This window comes from Pleurodeles waltl, chromosome 7, assembly GCF_031143425.1.
Source record: "Pleurodeles waltl isolate 20211129_DDA chromosome 7, aPleWal1.hap1.20221129, whole genome shotgun sequence".
Classification (NCBI taxonomy): Eukaryota; Metazoa; Chordata; class Amphibia; order Caudata; family Salamandridae; genus Pleurodeles; species Pleurodeles waltl.
The window spans coordinates 498,918,374-498,941,962 of record NC_090446.1 but is presented as its reverse complement, the minus strand read 5'-3'; the positions used below and the strand labels follow the sequence as shown (position 1 = coordinate 498,941,962).

At 44.4% G+C, this 23,589-nt stretch overlaps 1 protein-coding gene across 1 annotated transcript in view; it reads left to right on the top strand.

Annotated features, from left to right (window-relative positions):
• Window positions 1–2,999: 2,999 nt before the first annotated feature.
• Window positions 3,000–23,589, top strand: part of LOC138304261 (syntaxin-1B) — a 293,052-nt gene continuing 272,462 nt past the window's right edge. The window contains exon 1 of the mRNA XM_069244180.1: window positions 3,000–3,412. Within this exon, the coding sequence (XP_069100281.1) occupies window positions 3,383–3,412 (30 nt within the window). The 5' untranslated portion in view covers window positions 3,000–3,382. The remainder of the gene's footprint in view (window positions 3,413–23,589) is intronic.

The window sequence follows — 23,589 nt, the reverse complement described above, 5'->3', positions numbered from 1 at the left end:
GCGGACTTATATAAAAAAACTGCTTAATCACACACCAGTTGTCCTACAGCATATGAGAGAACAATAGGATCAATAGGTAGGGGGACAGAAAACTAGGAATGAACAAAGGCACTTGCAGCCCCCAGAGAGGGATGCCATACAGTCAGCATTCCGACTGGTCCAACTGAGGATCCTGCGTTACTCTTACTATGCTCGAACAATGCTAGTAAAGATGGAAAGGGTGATCGATGGCCACTGTCTATGCGAGGGTGGGCGCAGCCACATCCTTTGGCACTGCCCAGTTAATACGGCAGTTCTGAGAATCAGTGGTTGAGTGCTTGCGAGAGGGAGAGATAGAGGGCATAAACGTCCCTGCTAAGCAGTGTATTGTGAATATCTGGGGAGACACAGAAACGTGCATGTCACGACAGACATGGCTGGCACTAGGCCTAGCATTGGCAAGGAGAAATATAGCAAGGATCGGGCAGGTAGGCCCCAGGAGTGGAGGTGTGGAAACACAATATGAACTGGTATATGATGATGGAAAGGGTGGTTTATAAAGGTAGAGGATGTCCCTGAAAATGGGATAAACTTTGGAATGTCTATAGATGCTGAATATGTAAAGACCTGGAGCTCCCCAAAGAAGATGTGGCATAAGCAAGGAACACTATGAAGCCACAGGGCAATGAGGAAAGGGACATTAGAGGCATCGGTTGAGATGTGACTGACTCTTGAAAATACTGTGAAATGTATGACAGCGCATTGTTTCAGGATCGATGTTATATTCCAAATGTCAGTAAAAAATATCTGTTAAAAGAAAATGCAAAAAGCGCCAACCATGGAGATGTGGTCGTACCGGACCAGGACAAAGTAAAAAATTCAGGCCGACAGTGATGAAGTGCGGGCCAGCTACACGGACGGAATTAGACCTGCTTAAATCTTGGTTGCAGAGCATTGCCTGGATCCCAGTCATGCAGCTAATGCAATGCGTTGGTTACAAGATGCAGCAAGGCTGCGCTGCAAGGTCCTGTTGTGTCAACACTGAGGATCGACAGGGCTTGCGATGTGAAGGCTGGTGTCAGGGATGTGTTGCGCAGCCGAGGTGAGGTCTTGGTTCTGATGAATGGTGAGGCTCCGATGCAGAGCTGATGCATCGTCTTCAAGGCTGCAATCAAGGAGGAATGCGAGGACCTGCTCGAGGGAACTACCCATGCCATTCCACTGATTTGCCCAGCCATATGCAAATCAGTCTTGACCCTGCTCCTCATGGGGACAGTACAGCCCAAACTGCCAAGCCAGGTCTTCCCTTGATTGGAAACAAGCATCCTGGGACTGGTTTCAGTATATCACCCTTAATCAGCCAGGCTAACTTGACTCTAGTGGCATGGGGAGCAAGGGACCCACATCTGGGCATACCCTTCCTACTTAGGGCGAAAAATGCAAAAAGAACAAGTGATGGATGGAATGCTGAACAATGTCAAACATTCACCCCCAGTACAGAGATGTGGGCCTAAATCCATTGGTTTTTTTTCTGCCCATGCCATTCAACTTTGGACCCAGCCATATGCAAATCAGTCTTGACCTGTTCCCCATGGAAACTATCCAGCCCAAGTTGCCAAGCCACATCCTTCCTGGACTGGAAACAAGCATCCTGTGACGGTTTCAGGGTATGACCCTTCATCAGCCAGGCTAGCTTGACTCCAGTGGCATGGGGAGCAAGGGACTCACGTCTGGACATACTCTTCCCAGTTAAGGTGACAAACTAAAAAAGAACAAGTCATGGATGGAATGCTGAACAATGTCAAACATTCACCCCCCTTTCTAAAAGTGGCATTTTCAGACTAGCAATTTAAAATGCAACTTCACCATAAGTTAGGATTTACAATTGTTATTCCAGAGATACTAAACTTGAAGAGGTTATCTCTTCCCATTTGAAAATGATGCTTATAGGGTGTAATAAGGCAATTCCAATGTTAACCTATGAGAGATATAGGCCTTGATGTGGAGAAAAACAAATTACAATGTTTTCACCACCAGGACAAGTAAAACTAAAAAGTACATGTCCTACTTTTAAATACATTGCACCCTGCTCGCTGGGCTGTGCAGGGCCTACTCTAGCTGTGCCTTATTTGTAGTAAAAGGGAAGGTTTGGGCCTGGCAAACCTTTTATATTGTCAGGTTGACTTGGCAGTTCAAAACTGCACACACAGGTCCTGTAATGGCAGGCCCGAGACATGTTTAAAGGGATACTTAAGTAGGTGGTACAATCAGTGCTGCAGGCCCACTAGTAGCATTTAATTTACAGCCCCTGCCCACATGTGGTGCACTTTGCTAGGTAAATATAAGTAGCCCAAATATGCCAATTGGGTTTACGCCAATGTTACCATGTTTTAGGGAGTGAGCACAAGCACTGGTCAGCAGTAGTAAAGTGGGCAGAATCCTAAGACCAGCAAAACTGAAGTCAGCAAAAACGGGATGTTTGAAATAAAAAAGTTAGGGGGAAACCACACTAAGGTTGTGAGGTCTAACAAAGCCTCATCGGGTGTAGTAAGCATAATATATATGCTATCACATTATAGAATAATACATTATCATATAGCAGAGTAGTGAATAATATAATTTGACACAAACAACATAACATGGCATAACTTAGCATAGTGTGATAAAGCCTAGTGTATAATATCCTAAGATAATAGCATAAACGAGACGCCATAGTATCCCTCAACCACTTGCAGTTATTTCTGTCTTGGTTCCTCTGATTCCCCATGCCCTGTCCTGTTGTAAATAAAGGATCTTGCTTTTCAGGCTTGGAGATACAATCTCCGTGTTTTCTGTGTGCTTCATAAGACGTCCGTTATTAATAAGAAAAGTCTCAGGAACCCTGTCAACGCATCTCGATTTCCCAGGACTACATCTCCCGGCATTCCTCGGTCTACACTTTTCCCCAGCCCCTCCCATTCTTCTCCCTCCCTTCTCCCACTCCGTCCTCACCCCAACCCCGCCTCCCTCTCCCTCTCCTACTCCTGCATCCCTTTCTCTGCTGCATCAGCACCAGTCTCCATCCTTGGAGCATCGCCCTGTGGAGCTTTCCAGCCCCCCCGGCTATCCCTCCCCTCCCCCCTCCCCGCCTACACCCCGTAAAGACAGATCCCCCCTACCCCCTGCCGCCACGCTCTACGGAAAAAAAGGTGGAGGGGCAATAGCCTATTGAATTAAAACACACACATTCACACCAGGGAAAAATCACAAAAAGGCCCAACGAGGGGACCAGCCGCGTCCATCCCGGGGAAGAAGGGCATTTTCTCTGAGAGAGAGGGAAGAGCATCGCGAGGGGGGGCACAGAGACCGGACCGGACCGAGCTCCCCAGCCCCTCCACCCCTCGGTCCAGGAGGACCGGCAGCCATGAAGGACCGCACTCAAGAACTGAGGAGCGTAAGGCAGATTTTCTTTTCTATAACCCCCAGCTACTCCAGGGAGGGAGGAGGAGGGGAGGGTGGGGGTGAGGGGAGAGGAGGAGGGATGCTGAGTCTGTGAGGATGAATGGGACTCTGGGAGGCGGGAGGAATTTGTGCAGCACCAGCAGCCTTGAGGTCAGGGGACAGGGAGCTGTCCTCGGCCGTGTCTATCAATCTGTGTCTGTGGGTTTAGCTGTGCATCTGAGCTAGAAAAGAATGTTCCTAGAGGGAAGGGTGCACCACACCACACGCTGCTTATGTCATCGGTATATGTATAACTGCAGATAGGCGCGCGCCAAGTGTAAGATTCCTGGTGGGTGGTGAACGCTGGCCGTGCACGCACACATTTCCGTGTCAGGTGTGGAGAACGAGGTGGGGTCCGTGGCTGCTGGTGCGTTCTGCAGATTTTCCTGTCGTGGGCAGGTGTGCTGGCTGTGTGTGAAGACGCGATTGATTTCCCATGTGTTGCCACTGGGAGGGAGAGCGCAGGTGTGCGTGAGGGGGCGGGAGGATGGCTGGGTTCCACCAGGGCCCGTCGCTTCTTTGGTGTGTGTCCAGCCTCCACCCCACCCCTCGAATGCACGGTTTTCACGGCTCAAAGCTCTTCAGGCCTGCACCCTTCCTCCTCCTCCATGTGCTGCTGCAGATCTTTCTGTATTAAATATTAAAGAGTGGAGTGGAGGGGTGGGAGAGAGGGTGGATGTATGGGCGAAGGATACCGAGGGGGTGAGGGGAAGTAGTCACCTCCCAAGCACTAAACGGAAGGATGGCTAGATATCGCACACATGGAGGGGGTGTGCCGGGGTCACGTGATATTATACCGGGGTAGGATTGGGTGGGGAGGCAGAAGCACTTTGTATTTGGAGGGCAGCGGGGAGGAAGACTAGAAGCAATGGATGATCAGCTTTACCATGCAGCATCTTTCTTGAGTGTCACTGTGCCGCCATCCTCTCTGGCAGGTTGGTCATGTGATTATCACAAGCCAGTTTCAACATGTAAAGGCCTGCTCTCAATTTCAACATGCAAATATCACGTGCCAGCTTTAGAGCCAACATCAACCTGTGGAAATATCACCAGTTTGTTGGAACACGTACATGTTTTCTGTCTGCCTTAACACCTAAATAATCTATTCTTTGTTTTAACACGTATAACACTGTTGTGAGCATGCAATACGTGTCTTTCAATTACAAAATACGGCATTTCTGTTACAGTATGTGGAGACAACTGATTGTTAGCCATTAAACACCTTCTGTCGCTTCTAATATCCCAACATTGCATCCTATTTTATTCATATCACCTTTCAGGTAGAACATGCTAGAAACACTCCTGTTTCTTTAACATGCATATATTTCCTACTTGCCTCAAGATGTAAGCTCCCTGTTTCATCATGTAAATATATATTGCGTGAATAAAGACACGTAAACAACGTCTCTCACGTTTTAGCATATAAGTACACCTTTTGTTTCTTAGAACACGTAAATATCACCTGGCAATGTTCACATGTAATCACTTGCCACAGTTAGCGTGCGAATCCTTCCCTGTCACTTTCAACATAAAACTAATTCTGCCCTCTCACTTTCAACATGTAACGAATCCTCCGCTGTCACTTTCAGATTGTAAATAAAACTGCCAATATCTACATGGTAACAACCTGCTGTCACTTTCAACATGCATATCTCCTCGAATATCCAACAGGCAGCAGAGGATCACGGAGCATGGTTTGTTGAAGTGGTGGACTCGCATCTTCCACGCCCACTCTCCTCTATATGTGGACCTGAGTCGTACATGAGCGTGCGTGTGTGCCTTCTTGGAACGTGGCGGGGTGCCTGCGGCTGGGGTTTCCGGTGTGGGAGGGCGTTTCTTGCCTACAACGTGAGGTTTAGTTTCTGATGCGAAGTGGGGGTGGGAGAAGTTACAGTTTGTTAATTCTGTACGGCTGCCATAATGCCCCCTCCGCCCTCTGTCCCTGTCAGACTCTCCTCACAGCCCCCACCCAGCTCTGGTTGCAGCACTGACTGCAGATACCAAGCCCATCCAGAGATGCCTCCTTTCTCTGACGGGGGCGTGTGATGGCAGCGGGGGATGAGGAGCGTGGTGTGAGATCAGAGGCTCATTACAGCCCACACAGGTATCCGTCACGCTCGCGCGGTGCATCCGCAGGCTTCTCAGGTGCGCGCGGGCGCACGCGGCTCTCCATCACTGCAGAAGGCGAAGAAAATGGCATACCGTGTTTTATGAGTGCTGCACTGCACGGAGGTGGGAGGGGTGGCTGCAGGAGGCCGGCTCTCACCAGGTGGTTCCTCTTCTGTCTGCCCATGATTAACCACAACTGCCCACCAGGGCAGGGAGTCCTACAGTTCTGAATGCCTACTGGGTTTGAGCGTTGTGGAAACTCACAAAACAGAAAGGGACTTACTTGAAGTTGGGTTTATCAGAGCAGAAGGATTACGCTGTCCTGACAGCAAGCACATCTCCCCTCGGTGTGGTCTGGGACAAGGTGGCTCCTCCAGGTGGACTCAAGTAGGGCAGTGCACTGGTGCTTCGGGGGTGGAGGGGTGTGAGTGCAGTGAGGGGATGGGGCCTGTCGGTGATTCCGGGTACAGCCTGCTGAATGAGGGACCCCTCATGCTCTCTCTGTGTTTAGTTTGTGCCGGTGGTTGCAGGACGTCGGCGAATGAACTCATGTTCTGGGACTAGAGAGAGAGTGAGAGATAAAGTGTTAGTTGGTGGTAGAAATAGGCAGGGTGTGGGATCGTGACTAGACAGCATTAGTAGCCAGAGGCACTGACTGCAAGCTCCCAAGAAAAACCTCTACTTATGTTCTTTTGTAAACTCAACACTGACTGCACTTCTTAAAAGATATCAGGCAGTTATGGACCTTGGGTGTGAGAAAATCTATCCCTGATTCCAGGGCTGTGGGGTAAGCGCCAGCAATAGGGGGGTGACACTCTGCAGAGAGGAGAGGTGGGCTAAAGGCGGAGCTGCCGATTTGGGGATTGAGAACCAGAGTGGGGTATGGGGTCAGCTCAACATCCTATGCTTCTAGGAAAATCAGTTAAACTACCTGTGCCTAACATAGATAATCTGGTGCTCACGAAAAGCACTCTAATACTTTTGTGCCAAGTTTGCACTAAATAAAAACTGCAAAAAAATAGCATCTTTGCTGGGGTTGAATATCTTTGGCATTGTAAGGAGTTTCTGTTGGCCAATGCAACATGCTGCATATGTGTGGCCTGAGGGTCTCATTTAGAGTTTGGTAGATGGGATACTCCGTCAGAAACATGGCTACCAGAATACAAGTCTAGTATAGCCTATAGCACTTGTAATATAGTGGACAGGATATCTGTCACATTTTGACAGCGTATCCCATCCGCAAAAATCTAAATACGATTAAATGTCTGGTTGTCTAATTACCGTATATGTTCTACATGGGACAACAAATGACAAAATCTCCAGTTCTATGCATTGCAGAACCATAAATCAACAAAATGTAAATATGGGTAATGCATTGGGATCTTCATGTTATCTCTACCCACATGCCTACTTATTGTATTTAAGAGGATGTCAGGTGAATGATGTCACAATAAGTTTTACAACCCAACCAGAGGTCATGGAAGAGACACTCTGGATCCCTTACTGTTGGTGATTGTTGATTCTATAAGATGGGATATGAGGCAAACATTTTATTCAACAGTTTATTTTATTAAGTGCACAATATAACTATACTCACTCACTCCTTTACTCTGTCACTCATTCAGTCACTCAGCTCACCGTACTTTGCTTTCCAATGACCACTACTTACCCCGTGTTTATGTGAAACATGTTTGAATAAAAGCTTCATAGATGTTGACTGATATGGCTACTAAAATATGAGTTTCCTCGACTCCAACACACTAAAGTCTACAAACCTGCTTTCAACGTCATGAAAAATTATGGGATGTATATGCTGTGGTCACATTCTTTAAAAAAAAGTCACATGAGAGGAACGTTATCTAAAATAATAATGATAATGATGCCAACTAGACAACCATAAATTGCTGGTCATGAAGAGTAAGGATGTGTAGCCTCGTGTCCCTTAAATGCATGTATATTTTTAAGCTAGGAGAGCTACATAAAGTGCACAGGTTATGTAAATCCAAAAATATATTTTGGGGTGGCTTTTAGGGCAACAAATGGGGAAGCATAATTTACACGGGTGCAGCTTGGCAGCTGGACACTGCACCCTCATTAGAAGCTTGTGTCCAACAGATAGAATCAGTGGTCTTTGAGGCACTACCAACCCAACTCACTGCTGGCTCAGAATTCCCCACACCCTACACACTCACAAATGGGACACAATTTGGGTGCTACATGTACACATTTATCCCACTATTGGGAGGTTCACATGAGTAGCAAAAACTGTACACAGCCACAACAAAGAGCTGACCAGTGTGTCCGACACATGCCTTGCTCCATGGGTTGGTCACAGCTTTGCTCATATCATAGTTACAATCTCCTCCTCCATAATGTTGGGGCATTTAACTCATTCACCTCTATCCTGAATGGCAGGTGGTGGGCTTTGCACCCACACACTTCAGTGTGTGTTCTTTTTGAGTTTTTAGGTGGTGGAAGGTATTGGATTGGGGTCACCCTGAGGTTGGTGTAAAGCTGCTCAGTGGGGTCGGTTGGGTATGGCTTTCTTTAGGGACCAGCTGGTTCTGCTAACCCAGGCAGCAATGCAAGAGGATCACTGGACATAGCCTGATGGAAACTTCACACATTTGTTGTTTCTCCATTGGTACCATATGCCAATGGGGGATGGTCCTGTTTGCTGCTGTTTTAGCAACACTTACCCCTGTCTAGTTGGGTGATATAACATTTCCCATTAAGTGGGCTTTAGTTCTCTTGTGATCCTTTGAGACGTTCCTAATGATACTTGCATTGAAGTGACATTTTTTATAGATCTGTTAATATTTACATTTCTTACTGAAACCTTTACAGCACTGGGCCCTACTCTTCCGATCATTCTAGTGCTTTAAATTCACTAATACATTTTAGCCACTCCTGTGACCTGGTGACATGGACATCTAACATTCTCACACAGAAGCCGTTTTGTAGGAGCTAAACTGTGACATAATGGCGGAAGACACAGGCCACGCAGGAGGCGGGAGGGAAGAAATCAAGGACTGCAACAGGGAAGACTGGGACTCAGAGTAAAGAAAGTTGCCTGCAAGTAAACAAAGCATTACCACTTCACCTCTGTTCATTGTCACAGTACTAACAACACAGCAATAAACCACACAGTAACACGTCTGTCAGCGACAACCAACAGTAGACCCCCAAGAGACCTGCACCAACCTTGACTCATGACGGAACCGGTATTGTCCAGCCTGCTGGTTGAATCAGGGAAACAAACAAACAGGGCCTCCTGGTTAGAGTTCAGGCATTTATTTCTCCACTGCGTAGGGAAGTACTACAGTTCAATTGTTAAATTTAAAGGGACAACACATTTGCCTGCCTCCCTCAAGTGCCCCTCCCTCATACTATTTAGGAATGTGACAAGGAGATGGGGCAATTTGCCCTTGCCTTTGGGTCTTCCATTCAAGAACACTTTTCTCCTCTGTTCAATTTAACTGCTTCACTTGTCAGTGCTCTGTGGAAAGTACTTGGACATGAAGGGAGGGAATCCTCTCCCACCTTTACTGAGACTGACATACTAGCCACATAGTAGTCATTTTCCGTCAAATGCAAAGAGGCTGGAGTGGAACTGGGATATTACAGAAATGTTGGTAGGCCCAAGGCAGCGGCATTCACACATCAGGCTCACCTGACGCAGCTGACTCTTTGCAAGAACAGCCAGGCTTTAGGAGGCAAAATCCGTGAGGAAATCAGGAAATGTCTCAGCTTTCCTGTAGACAAATCAAATCTGACAGTGCACCAAATTTTTCTCAATATTGTCTTCTTAGGTAGCTCAGAGACTCTCCAGTTCATGGACTTTCACATTTCTCTGAGATTTTGGATGCGGAACTTGTGGTTTGTGTTTGGTGTTGAATCAGTAGTTTTTGTGCTTCATGTAAAATTAACATTTATTTTATGGTTCATTGTAGCTCATAAAATCGAAATACAAGAAACAGGCAGCCAGTCATGATACTTCCGGAAATATGTGTATTCTGTCTGAAAATAGGGCGCATGTAAAGCACAGAGAAAATAGCAGAACTGCACCTTGCTTAGCATTCATGTTCCATCAAAAACATAAACTTTTCCCAGTCCAAGTCGAGAGATTTTAGACCATCTACAGGATCCTAACTTCGAGAACCTATTCTCTTTCAGGTCCCCGTGGTGCCTGTTTCTAAGAGCATAACTTAAATTTTCCACGAAAAGCATAGATTTGTCTTCTCTTGAATTTATTGAACATGTTAGTGTCTTCCAAGATGCAAGTGTTCTGTAATCCTTTTTTTAACCTCTTACAGACTCTGTAATTTGGAAAGCACTACCTCAAAACTTGCATCCCGAGATTAGGGACAATTTTGAAAATGGTTCAGGTGAACAGCCTTGTAAGAACGGTGTTCCCAAAAATGCTCCTTCATCGTGGCTGTTCCGGGTGAGTATTCCCCCATCCCACAAGTGAGCACCATATGATGAAAAATCTAAGGTCCTGATTTTAGGTTAGGAGGTGATATAAAATTATCTGACTTGAGGAGTATGTGCTAAACCCACCTTTGGAGGATTCCTCTCTGGTGGTGCATATCCCAGAAAACAACCTTCACAGTGGCGGAAAGTCTCAATTTTATTTGTTTTCTCCAACCCCAGTGCTTAAGAGAAATAATTCACAACAGTGGAAGAAAAGTCTCTTCATCTCAAACATAACTCAATTATTAAAGGAGCATTAAGGACCATTTATTAATTAGGGACCCCATCCCTCATAGGGTCTCACTGCGCCAAAGATAATAACAAATATATGCACATGAGATGCAGTTGACCTAAGAGAAACTTTATGGATCCCTGACCAAATTTGTCACAGCCACCCATCATTTTGACCTCATTCATTGTTTAGTCAGAAGCCGTTGACCCCCTATATGTACTTTCTAATCCAGGCTTCCTTCCCAAAACTTGTCTGATATTTATGCAGTCAACACTAATCTTCTCTGATGCCCCCTAAATGCTGCCCATGAGACAATAGGTAGAGTTAAGGCTGGAGGTTAGGTTTCAAATAGTGGGTTGTGCAGAATAATGTCGATCTTTTCAGCAGCAAATACTTAAGCCCGTTACATGGTCAAAGATAAATACAGAGCCATCTGCAACTCCTATCTATGAAATCACTGAAATTAATACAAGTGCAGTAATTACCGTACCCTCTGCAATTTTCCCCAGGTATACTTTGGCAGGTCACATTTGCCAACATTTACTGGTGGAAAATGTGTAGTAAAGTTTCAGGTATAAAGAATCTGATCTGAAAAGTACCAATAACTCAAGAAAAAACCTAATTTTCAAAGACGGAAATTCACTCTAGCATATAGGCACTAAGGGGTACCGGTATTTATTTGGTTTAGTAAATACTTAACGTCCATCCTTCCCACTTGTAATCTTCCATTTTCCAATGTTTGTTTTTTTATAATTCAAACGAAAAAGGCGCTTGTTGTTATTTTCTTCTGTCATTCATTTGTAATAAATGTAAACACTTGTAAGGTTTTTCTGGGTGTGGCGATTCGTGGATGTGGTATTTTTTTCTTTATATTTTCGAAGGAGTAGGCAGTTTTTTAGTTGTGCTTCATCTGAATCCAAGAAAGGAATGATGACACTTCTAAAACAACATTTTTTTCAAACAGTGCCACTTTTCGAGTGTTCTGACTAACGTGTGAAACGGCCTCCTTTGCCAAGTAATGTTCTTCCCGCTGATCTCGACCCTCTCTGAATTGAAAAAAAGATATACCCACCTGAGGAGATGCAATGGGAAGTCGTTGGAGAAAGAACAGCTCGGTCACACCTCGAGACATATTCAGATAGAAAAATTTCAAATGCCAGATTTAAGGCAAAATTACGGTGCGCGTCGCTGCGCCAAATTTGGCGGCATCGCGCACCGCCATTTTCATAATGCAGGGTTGCGCCGTATTTAATGGAATACGGTGCACCCCGTGTTTCCCCCTGCACCGGCACTGAATTTGCTGCCGTGCGCCAACACATCAACTCTTGCACTGTTGTGCAAGGGTGGCTGCATTGAGGGGGTGATTGTTTTTGTGCAGGAAAGAACACCTTCTTGCACAAAAACAATCTTAAATGGCTATTTGCTCTTTCTATGTGTGCTGCAGAATGCAGCACACATAGAGGAAAAAACGAGGGGAAATTAAAGCATTTCTCCTTGTTGCGCCCTGCTAACGCCACCCCTGGGGTGGCGTTAGATTTTGCCGCGGCCTCAGATTTACGAAAACTAGAAAATCTGGGGCAGCATCAAAATGCAAAGTGTGTTGCTGTGGCTCGCCTACAGCGACACACATTGCATGCCCCTTACACACACAGTGCTGCATGTGAAAGGGCCGTATTTAAATATGCCCTATGGTGTGATTCTTTGACTGGGAATGAACGCAAGGACTGATCTGTACTTTCATGAACTTCAAAGGTGACAAGACACATCCTCACATTTTCTCCCTGACCTTTGATTGGCCTGGAACAGGCTCAATAAGGCTCTGCGGACACAGTATCATGGTAGAGTCAGTGAAGTGTTTTTTCAGCGTAACCATACGCGAACTTGCTGATTTTTTACCCTCGGGGTGAAGTTTCCAGTTTTCCTTCGAATGTGCATTTTTCCCTACATGCTGAGATAAATTTTATGCTATAAAAAGTCAACCCAGCAAAACACAAATCACTCTATGTGATTTATGCCACACTGTACTTTTGCAACATGATTCTAAGCTGGAAAACGTGTGCATACATTTTCTTTGCAAGTTTACTCTTTGAGGATCTTTTCTGTGCACAATGCAATGCGGAGGAAAAAAGCGCTAGATTTTTTCTGTGAAAAGAGATCTCTGCAGTACCATTTTTTAATAGTAAAAGAGTAAGGGCACCACATAAATTGATACCAAAGTTTCAATTTGTACGCAGATATCCTGAAGTGAAAAACATTGTAACTTAGGTGAAGGTGCAACGTTTTCAATAGTTGTTTGAGGAGGTTTAAGAAAAGTGTACACCTTTTCAAACTCCCAGAACTCTCAAGTTTCCTACTTACAGACACCAGCATTTTTGTCTCTCAAGAGTCAGCCATTCTCTTGACTTCTTTTGACTCTTTGTTAGTGCTAATTGGAATATGCAGATGTTTTCCATGAAAGTTTTTTAAGACTGATGGTGCTAGCCACTATTTCTTCTCGATGTATTTGATTTATTTTTACTCCTTGATGGTGCTATGCTTCTGGATTGACTATTATTCATCCTCTTTCAATGGGAGTTCTATATACTATACTAGGCACTTATAGAGCGCATGGCTACCTAACAGGCCTCCCAGCACCAAGGGGCATAGTTACAAAACGTAGTACAGCACAGCCCCTGCGCCAAAACTGGCAGGGCCACGCTGCATCACTTCTAAAACACAGGGATGCGTGGTATTTACTAGAATATGGCACATCCCTGTGTTTCCCCTGTGCTGGTGCTAAATTAGCTGCTGAGCGCCAATACAGCCACCCTTGCTCCATGGTGCAAGGATGCCGTGTTACAGGGGTTAAGGGATACACTTCGGCACAAAAACAATCTTTACTAGTGATTTCAAAATGCAGCAGACATAGAAAGAGCAAAAAACGAGGAGAAATTAAAGCATTTCTCCTCATTGCATCATGCTAACGCCAACCCTGGGTTGGCGGTAGATTTTGGTGCTGCCTCAGTTTCATGAAATCTGGTAAATCTGGGACAGCATCAAATGCAATGAGTGTTGCTGTGTAACGCCCACAGCAACACCAATTGCATGCCCCTTCCGCGCAAAGTGCTGCATGTGAAGGGGCTGCATTTACAAGGTGGGGGTAAGCTACAAAAAGTGGCCTAACACCACCTTGTAAATACGACGCAGTGTGCAGTGCCACTGGAGCATCACAAAAAGTGATGCTCCGGTGGCACTTGGGGTTTGTAAATATGCCCCTAAATGTTGTGTCCATCACTTAGGGCCAGATGTAGCAAAAAAGCTAATTGCGACTTGCAATTTGTGAGTCCGTGCGACTCGCAAATTGCAAGTCACAATTTGCTATGAAGAAAGGCGTCTCAGACACCTTCTGCAACTCGCAATGGGGTCGCAAAGACCCACCTCATTAATATTAATGAGGTGGGTCGCAGTTTGCGACCCCATTGCGAGTATGGGCACTCACGGGGATGGTGGCCTGCTGGAGACAGCAGACCACCATGTCCGTGACTGCTTTTTAATAAAGCAGTTTTTTTTTTCTATCTGCAGCCCGTTTTCCTTAAAGGAAAACGAGCTGCACTTAGAAAAAAAAACGAAACCTTTTGTTTCGGTATTTTTCAGAGCAGGCAGTGGTCCATAGGACCACTACCTGCTCTGAAAAATTATTTTTGTTTCCATTCACAAAGGGGAAGGGGTCCCATGGGGACCCTTTCCTTTTTGCGACTGGGTTACCATCCACTTCAAGTGGATGGTAACTGCGATTCCATTTGCGACCGCTTTTGCGGTCGCAAATGAAATTGCATAGCATTGCGAGTCGCAAATAGGAAGGGAACACCCCTTCCTATTTGCGAGTCGGAAATGCATTTTGCGAGTCGGATCCGACTCGCAAAATGCATTTCTGCATACCGGAGAGGCTTTTGCACCTCGCAAACAGCGTTTTTCGCCGTTTGCGAGTGGCAAAACCCTTTTTACATCTGGCCCTTAGTTCCCAATAGAAGAAGCATACTACTCAAACAGGTAAGTCTTGAGATGCTTTCTAAAACTAAGCCTCATTTAGAGGTTGGTGGAGATGTTCTTTATCACAACAGTGACAGATATCCTGTCCACCTAAAAATAAATTCCATTATATCCCAGGTGTTTATATTTCAGTGGTCGGAATATCCGTCACCGTTGTGATGGAGTAACCTCCCTGCCAAACTCTAAATCAGGCCCTAAGGGCCAGATGTAGCAAGGTTCCAAATTGCGAGTTGCAATTTGCGAGTCCCAGCGACTCGCAAATTGCAACTTGCAATTTGGAATGCAGAAAGGTGTCTCAGACAGCTTCTGCGAGTCGCTATGGGGTCGCAAAGACCCACCTCATTAATATTAATGAGGTGGGTCGCAATTTGCAACCCCATAGCGATTCAGGGCACTCACGGGGATGGTGGCCTGCTGGGAACAGCAGACCACCATGTCCGTGACTGCTTTTAAATAAAGCAGTCTTTTTTTTTTCATAGTGCAACCCGTTTTCCTTAAAGGAAAACGAGCTGCACTTTAAAAAAAAAACGAAACCTTTAGTTTTGGTATTTTTCAGGGCAGGTAGTGGTCCATTGGACCACTGCCTGCCCTGAAATTTTTTTTTTTTTGCCAGACACAAAGGGTGGATGGTAACTGCGCTTTCATTTGCGACCGCATTTCTACATAGCAAAGTGCCTTTAGCGACTCGCAAACGGCGATTTTCGCCGTTTGCGACTCGCTAAACCTTTGCTACATCTGGCCCCAAGTTCCTTATTTGATCCTTCTTTGTGGTAGTGGCAGAGTGTTCCAGAGTTTGGATGCCAGGTAGGTGAACAAATGTCCTTTACGCCTTGCTTTCTTGGCCATGGGCACCATGAAAACCCTTAGATCAGCAGATCGTAAAAGTCTTTTGGGCTTAACAGCCGCTGGACTAGATGTGGGCTTTTCTTGGGCATCACCAAACGAGCTGCGCAGAGAGATTTAGTGAAGAGACAACAGGGTAGAGGTGACAGAATAGAGCTTTGGAATTTTTAGCAGAATGTATGCTGTAGCATTCTTGACAACTTAGAAACGTTGGATAACAAAAAGAGGACTGCCCAAGTATAGTGTATTACCATAGTCAAGGCGGGAAAGCACCCGTTTCTGGATTACTGTTCTGCGGGTGGCAGGCAGAAGCCAATTCAGAACCTTCCTAAGAGTCCTGAGCAAGCCAAAGCAGCAGGTAGCCAGTTTCCTCATGTGAACCTCCGTAGCGAGGTCACTATCTATCGAGAAGCCACAACTTTTTATTTCTGCCTTTTGAGGCTGGTGGCAGTTGTGCCACCATAGTTCTGTCCAATGGAAGGGCTTATTGCCATCTACCAGAACCTCCGCTTTGTCTTCATTTACTTTCAGACTACTTATCAACATTCATTCAGTAACTTCCTTTAAATTTAAACAGACATTTAGTTGCTTGGAGAGTGCTGCTGTGTCTGGGTTAGAGAGATAATGATGTGTGTCATTGGAGTAATACACTGAGAATCCGTAACCAATTATGATATTTGCCAGCCGGCTCACATCGTGGGGCTCAATGACAAGCCCTGTAGCACTCCATGTTCCAAAACCTGTAAATCTGAGCAGAATGTTTCCTCACAAACTTGGAAGCTTCTGTTGTTCAGAAATGAGCTGTACCCTTAAAACCCACTTCTTCCGTCCCCTAATACCCACCTCTTCCATACCCTTAATACCCACTTCATCCAATTTCTTGATAAGTATTTTGGTGGGACCCAGTATTGAAAGTGAGTTATTTGTTTACTTCCCTTTTTTGTTCTAAGGATGACCTTACATACTAATGGTTGTAAGGAACAAAGGGCCAGATGTACCATCACGGCCCATTGCGATTCGGTAATAGCGATTTCTTAAAAATCGCAAATGCTATTACCGAATCGCAAATTGCGATACCGGCCCCATTCGCAGCAATGGGCCTGTTGGCCCATAGCTGCGAATATTTAGCATTTCCAAAATTGCGATTTCTGAACCAGAAATCGCAATTTTGGAAATGCAAAAGGCCTGGGTGCTGGGGGCCTAAGGCCCCCTCTCCTGCACCCCCAAAACTTTTTTTTAAACATGTAAGGTACACATATGCCAAAAGGGCATGTGTGCTTTACATGTTTAATTTAAAAATGCAGTTTAACTGCATTTTTTAATTTTGCATCAGGTTCCCACCTGGTTGCAAAGCATGGTATTTTGCAAGTGCAAAATGCAATTTTTTGAAAAATCGCAATTTCCAGGTCGCAACGCAAGAAATCGCTATTTTAGCGATTTCTTATCGGTGGTCTGCGAATGCATTTCATGCATCGCAGACCACGGTTTTGCACTCGCAAACGGCCGAATTTACCGTTTGCGAGTGCAAAACTTTTTAATACATCTGTCCCCTAATCATCAACCTTTTGATGCTAAAACTGCTATGGATTGTTGAAGTCCAAGATCATCTTTAAATTCTCTACTCTGCTGCCACGAACTGAGTGTATACATTCTGGAACTGTCTAGTTTTGCTTCTCTTTGTGCATTCAACATCTTTAATTATTTGTTTATAACCCATTCAATAAATGGGTTGAGTTTCACTTGTATTATACTCAAATTGATATACCTTAAAGATATTGTACATTGAAGATGGTTACTTTGATTCTGACTAAATAGAAATTTGACCAAACCTTTATTACCCCTTCTCCTTACAACTTCTTTCACCTAATTAGTTGGTCTTTTAGAAATACTTTGGAATATCCTATCAGGACGCGAATAGTGTTAAATAGATCCAAGTCAATTCCTCTAGGGATCTCCACCTTGTAAATGTGCCAGTACTCATGATGAAATCTAGCTATAGTACCACAGATAAAAAGAAATGCGTGAAAACACAACTGTAACATGAAACCTCTGGTACATGTAAATGACATGTGACAAATCTTTATCCCCTCCTCCATTCGCCACACTATGCTTTTTGCTGGTGATTGGGATTATACCCTTCCTCTACCCTGCTTCTTGTGTGCAGTCCTATTTCTGCCTCATTTACAGTTGTAGTACTCAATGTTGAGGCTTCCTCGCCTTTCATCCTTACCAGTGCTGCCTTAGCTTTGGTAGCCTGAAATTCATCTTGTGCTGATGTGATATGGACAAGTCCCTACCTCTAGACTGATTGTGTACACGTATATCATAGAACCTGTAATGTCCAGTCTATCTACAGAATGACCAAAGGTCTGTTGCAGCTTCTCAGGATGCTATTGTTGACACCTCTGTGTCTCAGACCCTGTCCATATTTCCACAGAAGAAATACCTTGACAAATCATCACTTCCGTGTTTGCTGTTTGACAAGCTGGTGGTGCTCGTTGCTCTGGTCATCCACCTTCCTCTCCACCCATTCTATTGCCATCAGTTACCTCTGCTAGACCCAGAGCAGCGAACTCTTCACCACTCTGAATTGTCCTGCTCTTTGGGTTTCCTTATAATTCTCTACTGTCAATGCTTGTTGTTTCCTTATGTTTTGGCTGAAAGTTACAGTTACTGGTCGGAGTGGGTGAACAAGTGGTACATCTGATTCCAGCTTCAGTAGTATAGGGAGATGGTAGGTGTAGATGGTACTGCTGCCAGGGATGGGGGTTGGCAGCACAGTTGGTTATGGAGATTGGACTTTGAGTGATGAATGAATATCATACTCTAGTTGTGTACTTTCATTAGTCCCTTTTAGCTTTGTTTGTGTCCTCATGTGCTTACATATCTTAATAATGTGATAACGTGGAATTGCATCATCTGAAAGAGGCTGACAGTTGTAGAGTCCATGTAAGACGACAGGGGCTTTGGCACTGCATATACACACTCTGCGTTTATAGACAAACTACATTGTTCATTACTTCATTACTGGGATAATAAGATATGCAAATAATACAATAAGAAATACAAGCAATATCATTGCTCACATGTGTGTTTCCCTTCTAAAGATCATCACTTTTTGTGTCCCAGAGTCTATCTTTTTGGACTACAAGTACCCAGATTCTAGCTGCTTAAGGAAGGCACCAGTAGACAAGAACACTCCTTAATTTTTTATATGGGTTTCTGCTTTGCTAGGGTTTCCTGTCCTTACCAAATGTTTGTAATACATTTCTTGGAGGTGTGAAATGTAATATTAATCTTGTGAGGGGGGATTACCTGTGAATGTGGGTTCTCGAGTACATCACACAATGTTCATTGTTCTGTTGGTCCCCCAACAGCCTTGATTTTTCTAATCAATGCTAAGCATCTCTGTTTTGAGGGACAGTAAGTAAGGAGTTCCAGAAATACCTTTCACTTACCTGCACATATTCCTCCACAAGAATTTCCAGATCTGTAAACAACTTCTTTCACTTCCTGAATAATAATCCTTATCATGTGCATCCGTGCTTCCCACAACCCTACAGCTGTGTCTGTAGGAACTTTCCTCCTCTTCTGTGCTCCCCAGCTTTGTTAACTTTTCTTGATAGATCCTCAAGGGCTCAGAGCAGCACGCACACACTCTTGGTCCTTGCCACTTGCCTAACCTAGGAGCAGTCTGTAAGGGGTTTTGAGTGTGTGTCCTGAAGTTAGCGGCTGCCTGGTAATGAGTAAATGAGTGTGATTTTTAAATCCTCCATGAAAGCTTCAACAAATGTCTGGAAATTTAGAGTGGTGGTCAAAAGTTTATAATGTCCATCAGAATGGTTAATGCCACAACTCTGTAAGGCATCTACGGCCAGATGTATCATGCATTTTACCAGTCACAAACAGCGCGATTTGCAGAATTGGGCTATTTGCGGCCAGTACAATGCATTTTGGAGTGTTCAGAGTGTCCCTTCATAATACTGAGATGCAGCCGTATGTAGGAATGTTTTCTGACCAAAATGTGGTTGCAAAACATTTGCATTTTACCACCTACATCAAGTAGATGATAATTCATTTGCAAATGGGAAGAGGCTTCAAAGGGACATATTTGTGAAAATATTTTTTTAAAGCACCACTGCCTACCCTTAATAATTGAAAGTATTTATTTATTATATTTATTTGAACATTTATAAAGCACGCTGTGACCATTCAGGTTTCCTGTCGCTAAACGGAGGCCACTGGACGTAGGGGGGGAGAGGAAAGGGGAAGAGTAAAGAGCTGCAAATGAAATAATACCAAAAAATAAAGATGCTGCAATATATAAATGCTATAGTGTATGCCGACATTACTATGAGAAATGCTACGTTTTCTGGGCTATTCTGAATTGCAGGAGGCTCCTAAGAGATCTAATCGGCCTGGGGAGCTCATTCCAGAGTTGAGCTGCTCTTACCATAAAGGTATGTCCACCATGTCTGGACTTTCTAACTTTTGAAATGCACACAAGCACAGCAGGGGCAGATCTAACACACCTTGCCGGATGGTATCTTTTTACTTTATTTTGTAATGGCACTTGCCCCCTGTCCTGGAGAACTTTGAAGACAATACAAAGTGTTTTAAAAACCATGTACTGATGCAGAGGAAGCCAGTGCAGATCGTTCAGTGCCATAGAGGTAGTCTGTTTAAAGCCAGCTTGGAAGCAACAACCTGGACTCTGTACAGTCTGCTTAAAAGGTACTCTGGAGCACCTAACAGGAGGGTTTTCAATAATCCAACCTGCTCAAAATAATACTGCAAACAAGGAGAGTTTTAGCTGAAGGAGGCATCAGCGGGAGAATCTTCCAAAAATGTTGGAGTAGTGAGAAACAGGTGCCTGCTACTTTATTCACATGCGTTTCCATGTATGGCTTATTGTCAAACATACCTCCTAAGTTATGAACGGATTCAGAAGAGGATTACTCTGCATGAAAAGGCCAGAAGATCGAAGGAATAACAGTCAGAACTTCACTTGCAAAGCAACACAAGAGCTCGGTTGTGTCCCCGTTAAATTTAAGGGAATTAAGATTGAGCCTGCTGGTGACATTGTTCATACAGTTGTGAAAGGCTGTGACAGATGCTGAATGACCATTGTCAATAGACAGAATTAACTGTATTATCTGTATAGTTCACTACACTGAAATTATGGGATTTGATATGAGTAATCAGAGGTCTGAGATAAATATTAAATAGGACCAGACTCAAAGCTGAGCCTTGCGGAACACCATGATACAAGCTCTTAAATTCGGAGCAGTAGAGAGAAAGAGCATTTGCCTGAGAGCGTTCAGATAAATAAGAGCACATTCATTTGGGTGCAGTGCCACATACACCAATTGAAGCAAGCCGACCCAAGAGGTTGCTGAGGTTCACCATTTCAAATGCGGCTGAGAGATCTAGAAGGACCAGGACAGCAGAATGGCCTCCTTAAGTCTGCATTCTAAGTTCATCCAATGCCATAAGCAAGGCTGATTCTGTACCATGAGTCAGCTTAAGGCCAAATTGCCCTCCTTCAAGGATAAAATTATCCTCCAGTAATGGAAACAATTTCCGGCAGACAAAACATTCCAGGATTTTGACTGGAAATGGCAGGAGAGGAATATGCCTACAGTTACTTAGGACCCCAGGGTCCGAGGAAGGTTTTTTAAATATAGGAGTCATAATTGCCTTTTCCCAGCTGAGAAAACAATGCCTGAATCAAGAAATGGACTGTAAAGTTGAATTAATGGCAGAAAGAATAAGTCCACAAATTATTTTCGGACTCGTTGAGGTAAAGGGTAGAGAGGAGAGCCAGAAGGGTTAGACATTGCAATGGTATAGAAACGATCCTCTGTAAAGGGTTCAAACCAATCCAACTTGTTGTCAAGTTGAGGAGTATTCTTATTAATAGGGAGAGTGGCCTCAGGACTTGGGTCAGTTGGAGAATGAGGAACACTAATAGTCTCCAAGATCTTGCGGATCTTGTCCTAAAAAAAGATAGAGAGTTCATCACAGAACTCTTGTGAGGGAGATTCTGCCTGTAAGGCTTGTAGGTTCATCAAGAACTCAAGGTACCTAGAGCCAATAAATGAGATGCACCTTGTAATGGGTTTTATTGTATACTGGGTTTACATCAATTCATTTGTTAAAATATAAAGAGTGAAAAATAGGTATCAAAGAAACCTACGTATTTCTGAAATGGGCACAAGATATGGAGTTTAGAAGCAATGGTTATTTGCACATCTCTGAATTCAGGGGCACCCATACTAGCATATGAATTATAGGGCATTTCTCAAAATGACTTATTTCTTACACACTGTCTTACATTTGGAATCGACAAATGTAGAGAAAGATAATTGGCAATAACACTTGTTCTTCTATTCTGTGTTCCTCCAAGTCTCCTGATAAAAATGGTACCTCACTTGTAGGTGTAGGCCGCAACAGGAAACACCCCAAAACACAACATGAACACATCACCTTTTTCCAATGAAAACAAACTCTATTTTGGCAAAATACCTAGCTTTGAATTGTGGCCTCTAGCTCAGCCAGCACCTAGTTACCCAGCGGAATCCAGAATGGGGTGACTTGTGGGGCTGTCATCAGGTTCTATCAACCATAATCCTGTGCAAACCTCAACATTTGTGTAAAAAACACATTTTCCTCACATTTCAGCGATGCAAAGTTCTGGAATCTGAGGGAGCCACAAACTACCTTTCACCCAGCATTCCCCCAATTTTCCCAATAAAAATGGTAACTCAATTGTATGGGTAGCCTAGTGCCTGCGACAGTGAAGGTCCCAAAACATATTGTGGCGATAATGATAACTAAGGTGAGTGTACTCATTAGTCCTGGGATAGGGAACCATTTATGGAAACCCATCAAACCCAGACATTTCTAAAAAGCAGACATCAGGGGGAGTCCAGGGAGGTGTCGCTTGTGAGGATTCCCCAAAATTGTTTACCCCAGAATGCCCTGCAAAAGTAAAATGTTGAATAAAATCACTATTCTTCCTTGCATTTCTGTGACGTAAACTACAGGAATATGCAGGGATCCCCAAACTGCTTATTCCCCAACTTGTCCTTAAAAGGAATGAATCACAAACGGTCAATGGTAGTCGTTACATGAGGGATACTGTTGACCCCGGGGTGATCCGTTCCTGACACAGGCACTAGGCAAAGGCACACAAGTGAGGTAGCGTTTTTATTAGGACCTGTGGGGAACGCTGGGTGGTAGGAATTTTGTGGATCCCTGCATATTTCTGTAGTTTGCGTGTCAGAAATGCAAGGGAAAATAGAACTATTCAATGTTTCTCCTCTGCAGGGTATTCTGGGTAAGAAAACTTTGGAGAATCTACATAAGCCACACCTCTGTGGACTCCCTGGGGTACCCAATTTTCAGAAATATCTGAGTTTGGTAGGTTTCCCTAAATGGCCACCGAGCCCAGGAGAAAAAATGCAGGTGGCCACCTTACAAAACAAGATTGTTTTGTGATAAATAATTTTGATGCCTCCACAATATGATTTGGGTCCTTCTCTGTGGGAGCCCTGTGCGAAGATGGGGGTTACCAAAACTATGCAAGTCGTTCAGTAGGACTGCAAGGTGGGTTTCTGCACTAGCCCCGTTTTGAGCATAAGGCCCAAAAATATCTTCAGCTCCGCCAGCGGAGTGGGAGTCCACTAGTGTGTCCTAGAGTGGGCCCTAGAGTGCCTCATGCTCCCTCAGAAATTGTTTGGCACGCAAATTTGTTTGCTGCACAATTTGGTGAAAGAAGTCAGCATCCAAATAGAGATGGATGTAGTCGATTGGCAAAAAGTTGGCCGAATCGACTTTACATCCAACGTCACTGGTAAAAGGTTGAATTTCGGGGCTGAAATAAATTGGGGGGCTGCCAAGAGAGCACTCTGTCTGTGCTTGCCGCTCCACGCACCTGCTCTCTGGGTTAGGCTAACCAGCTGTTGTCCTGCTGCACAGACTGTGTTCGCGAAGGGACAGCACAACTGTTCTCATCATCTCCCTCAGAATCACTGGAAGAGGAGTTGTTGGATGGGACTCCTCCGACTGAAAAATCACTCCTAGTGGCTGCTCCATTGTCCTCTTCCTCAGATTCTTTCTCAGTATCTGCTGTCGCAGTCTCTGATCCTGCCTTAGAGCTGTCCTCCAAAACTAGAGTTAGGACTTGAGCAACAGTCATCCAACAAGACGCCATTTCTACTACTCGCTGAACTGTCCCTCTAAAACACTAGCCTACGTAGACAAAATTGCTGGTGGGTGTGTATGTGTGATGTGTGCAACAGTAAATGTCAGTCACCATACCTTCGCTTCTTCCCTCATTCAGCAGATTCTCTGAAGACACTGAAAAAAACAAAAAAGACACCCTATTACTTCACCGTTTTGAAAGTGGTCCAGTTGTCATAGTACAACCACAGGCT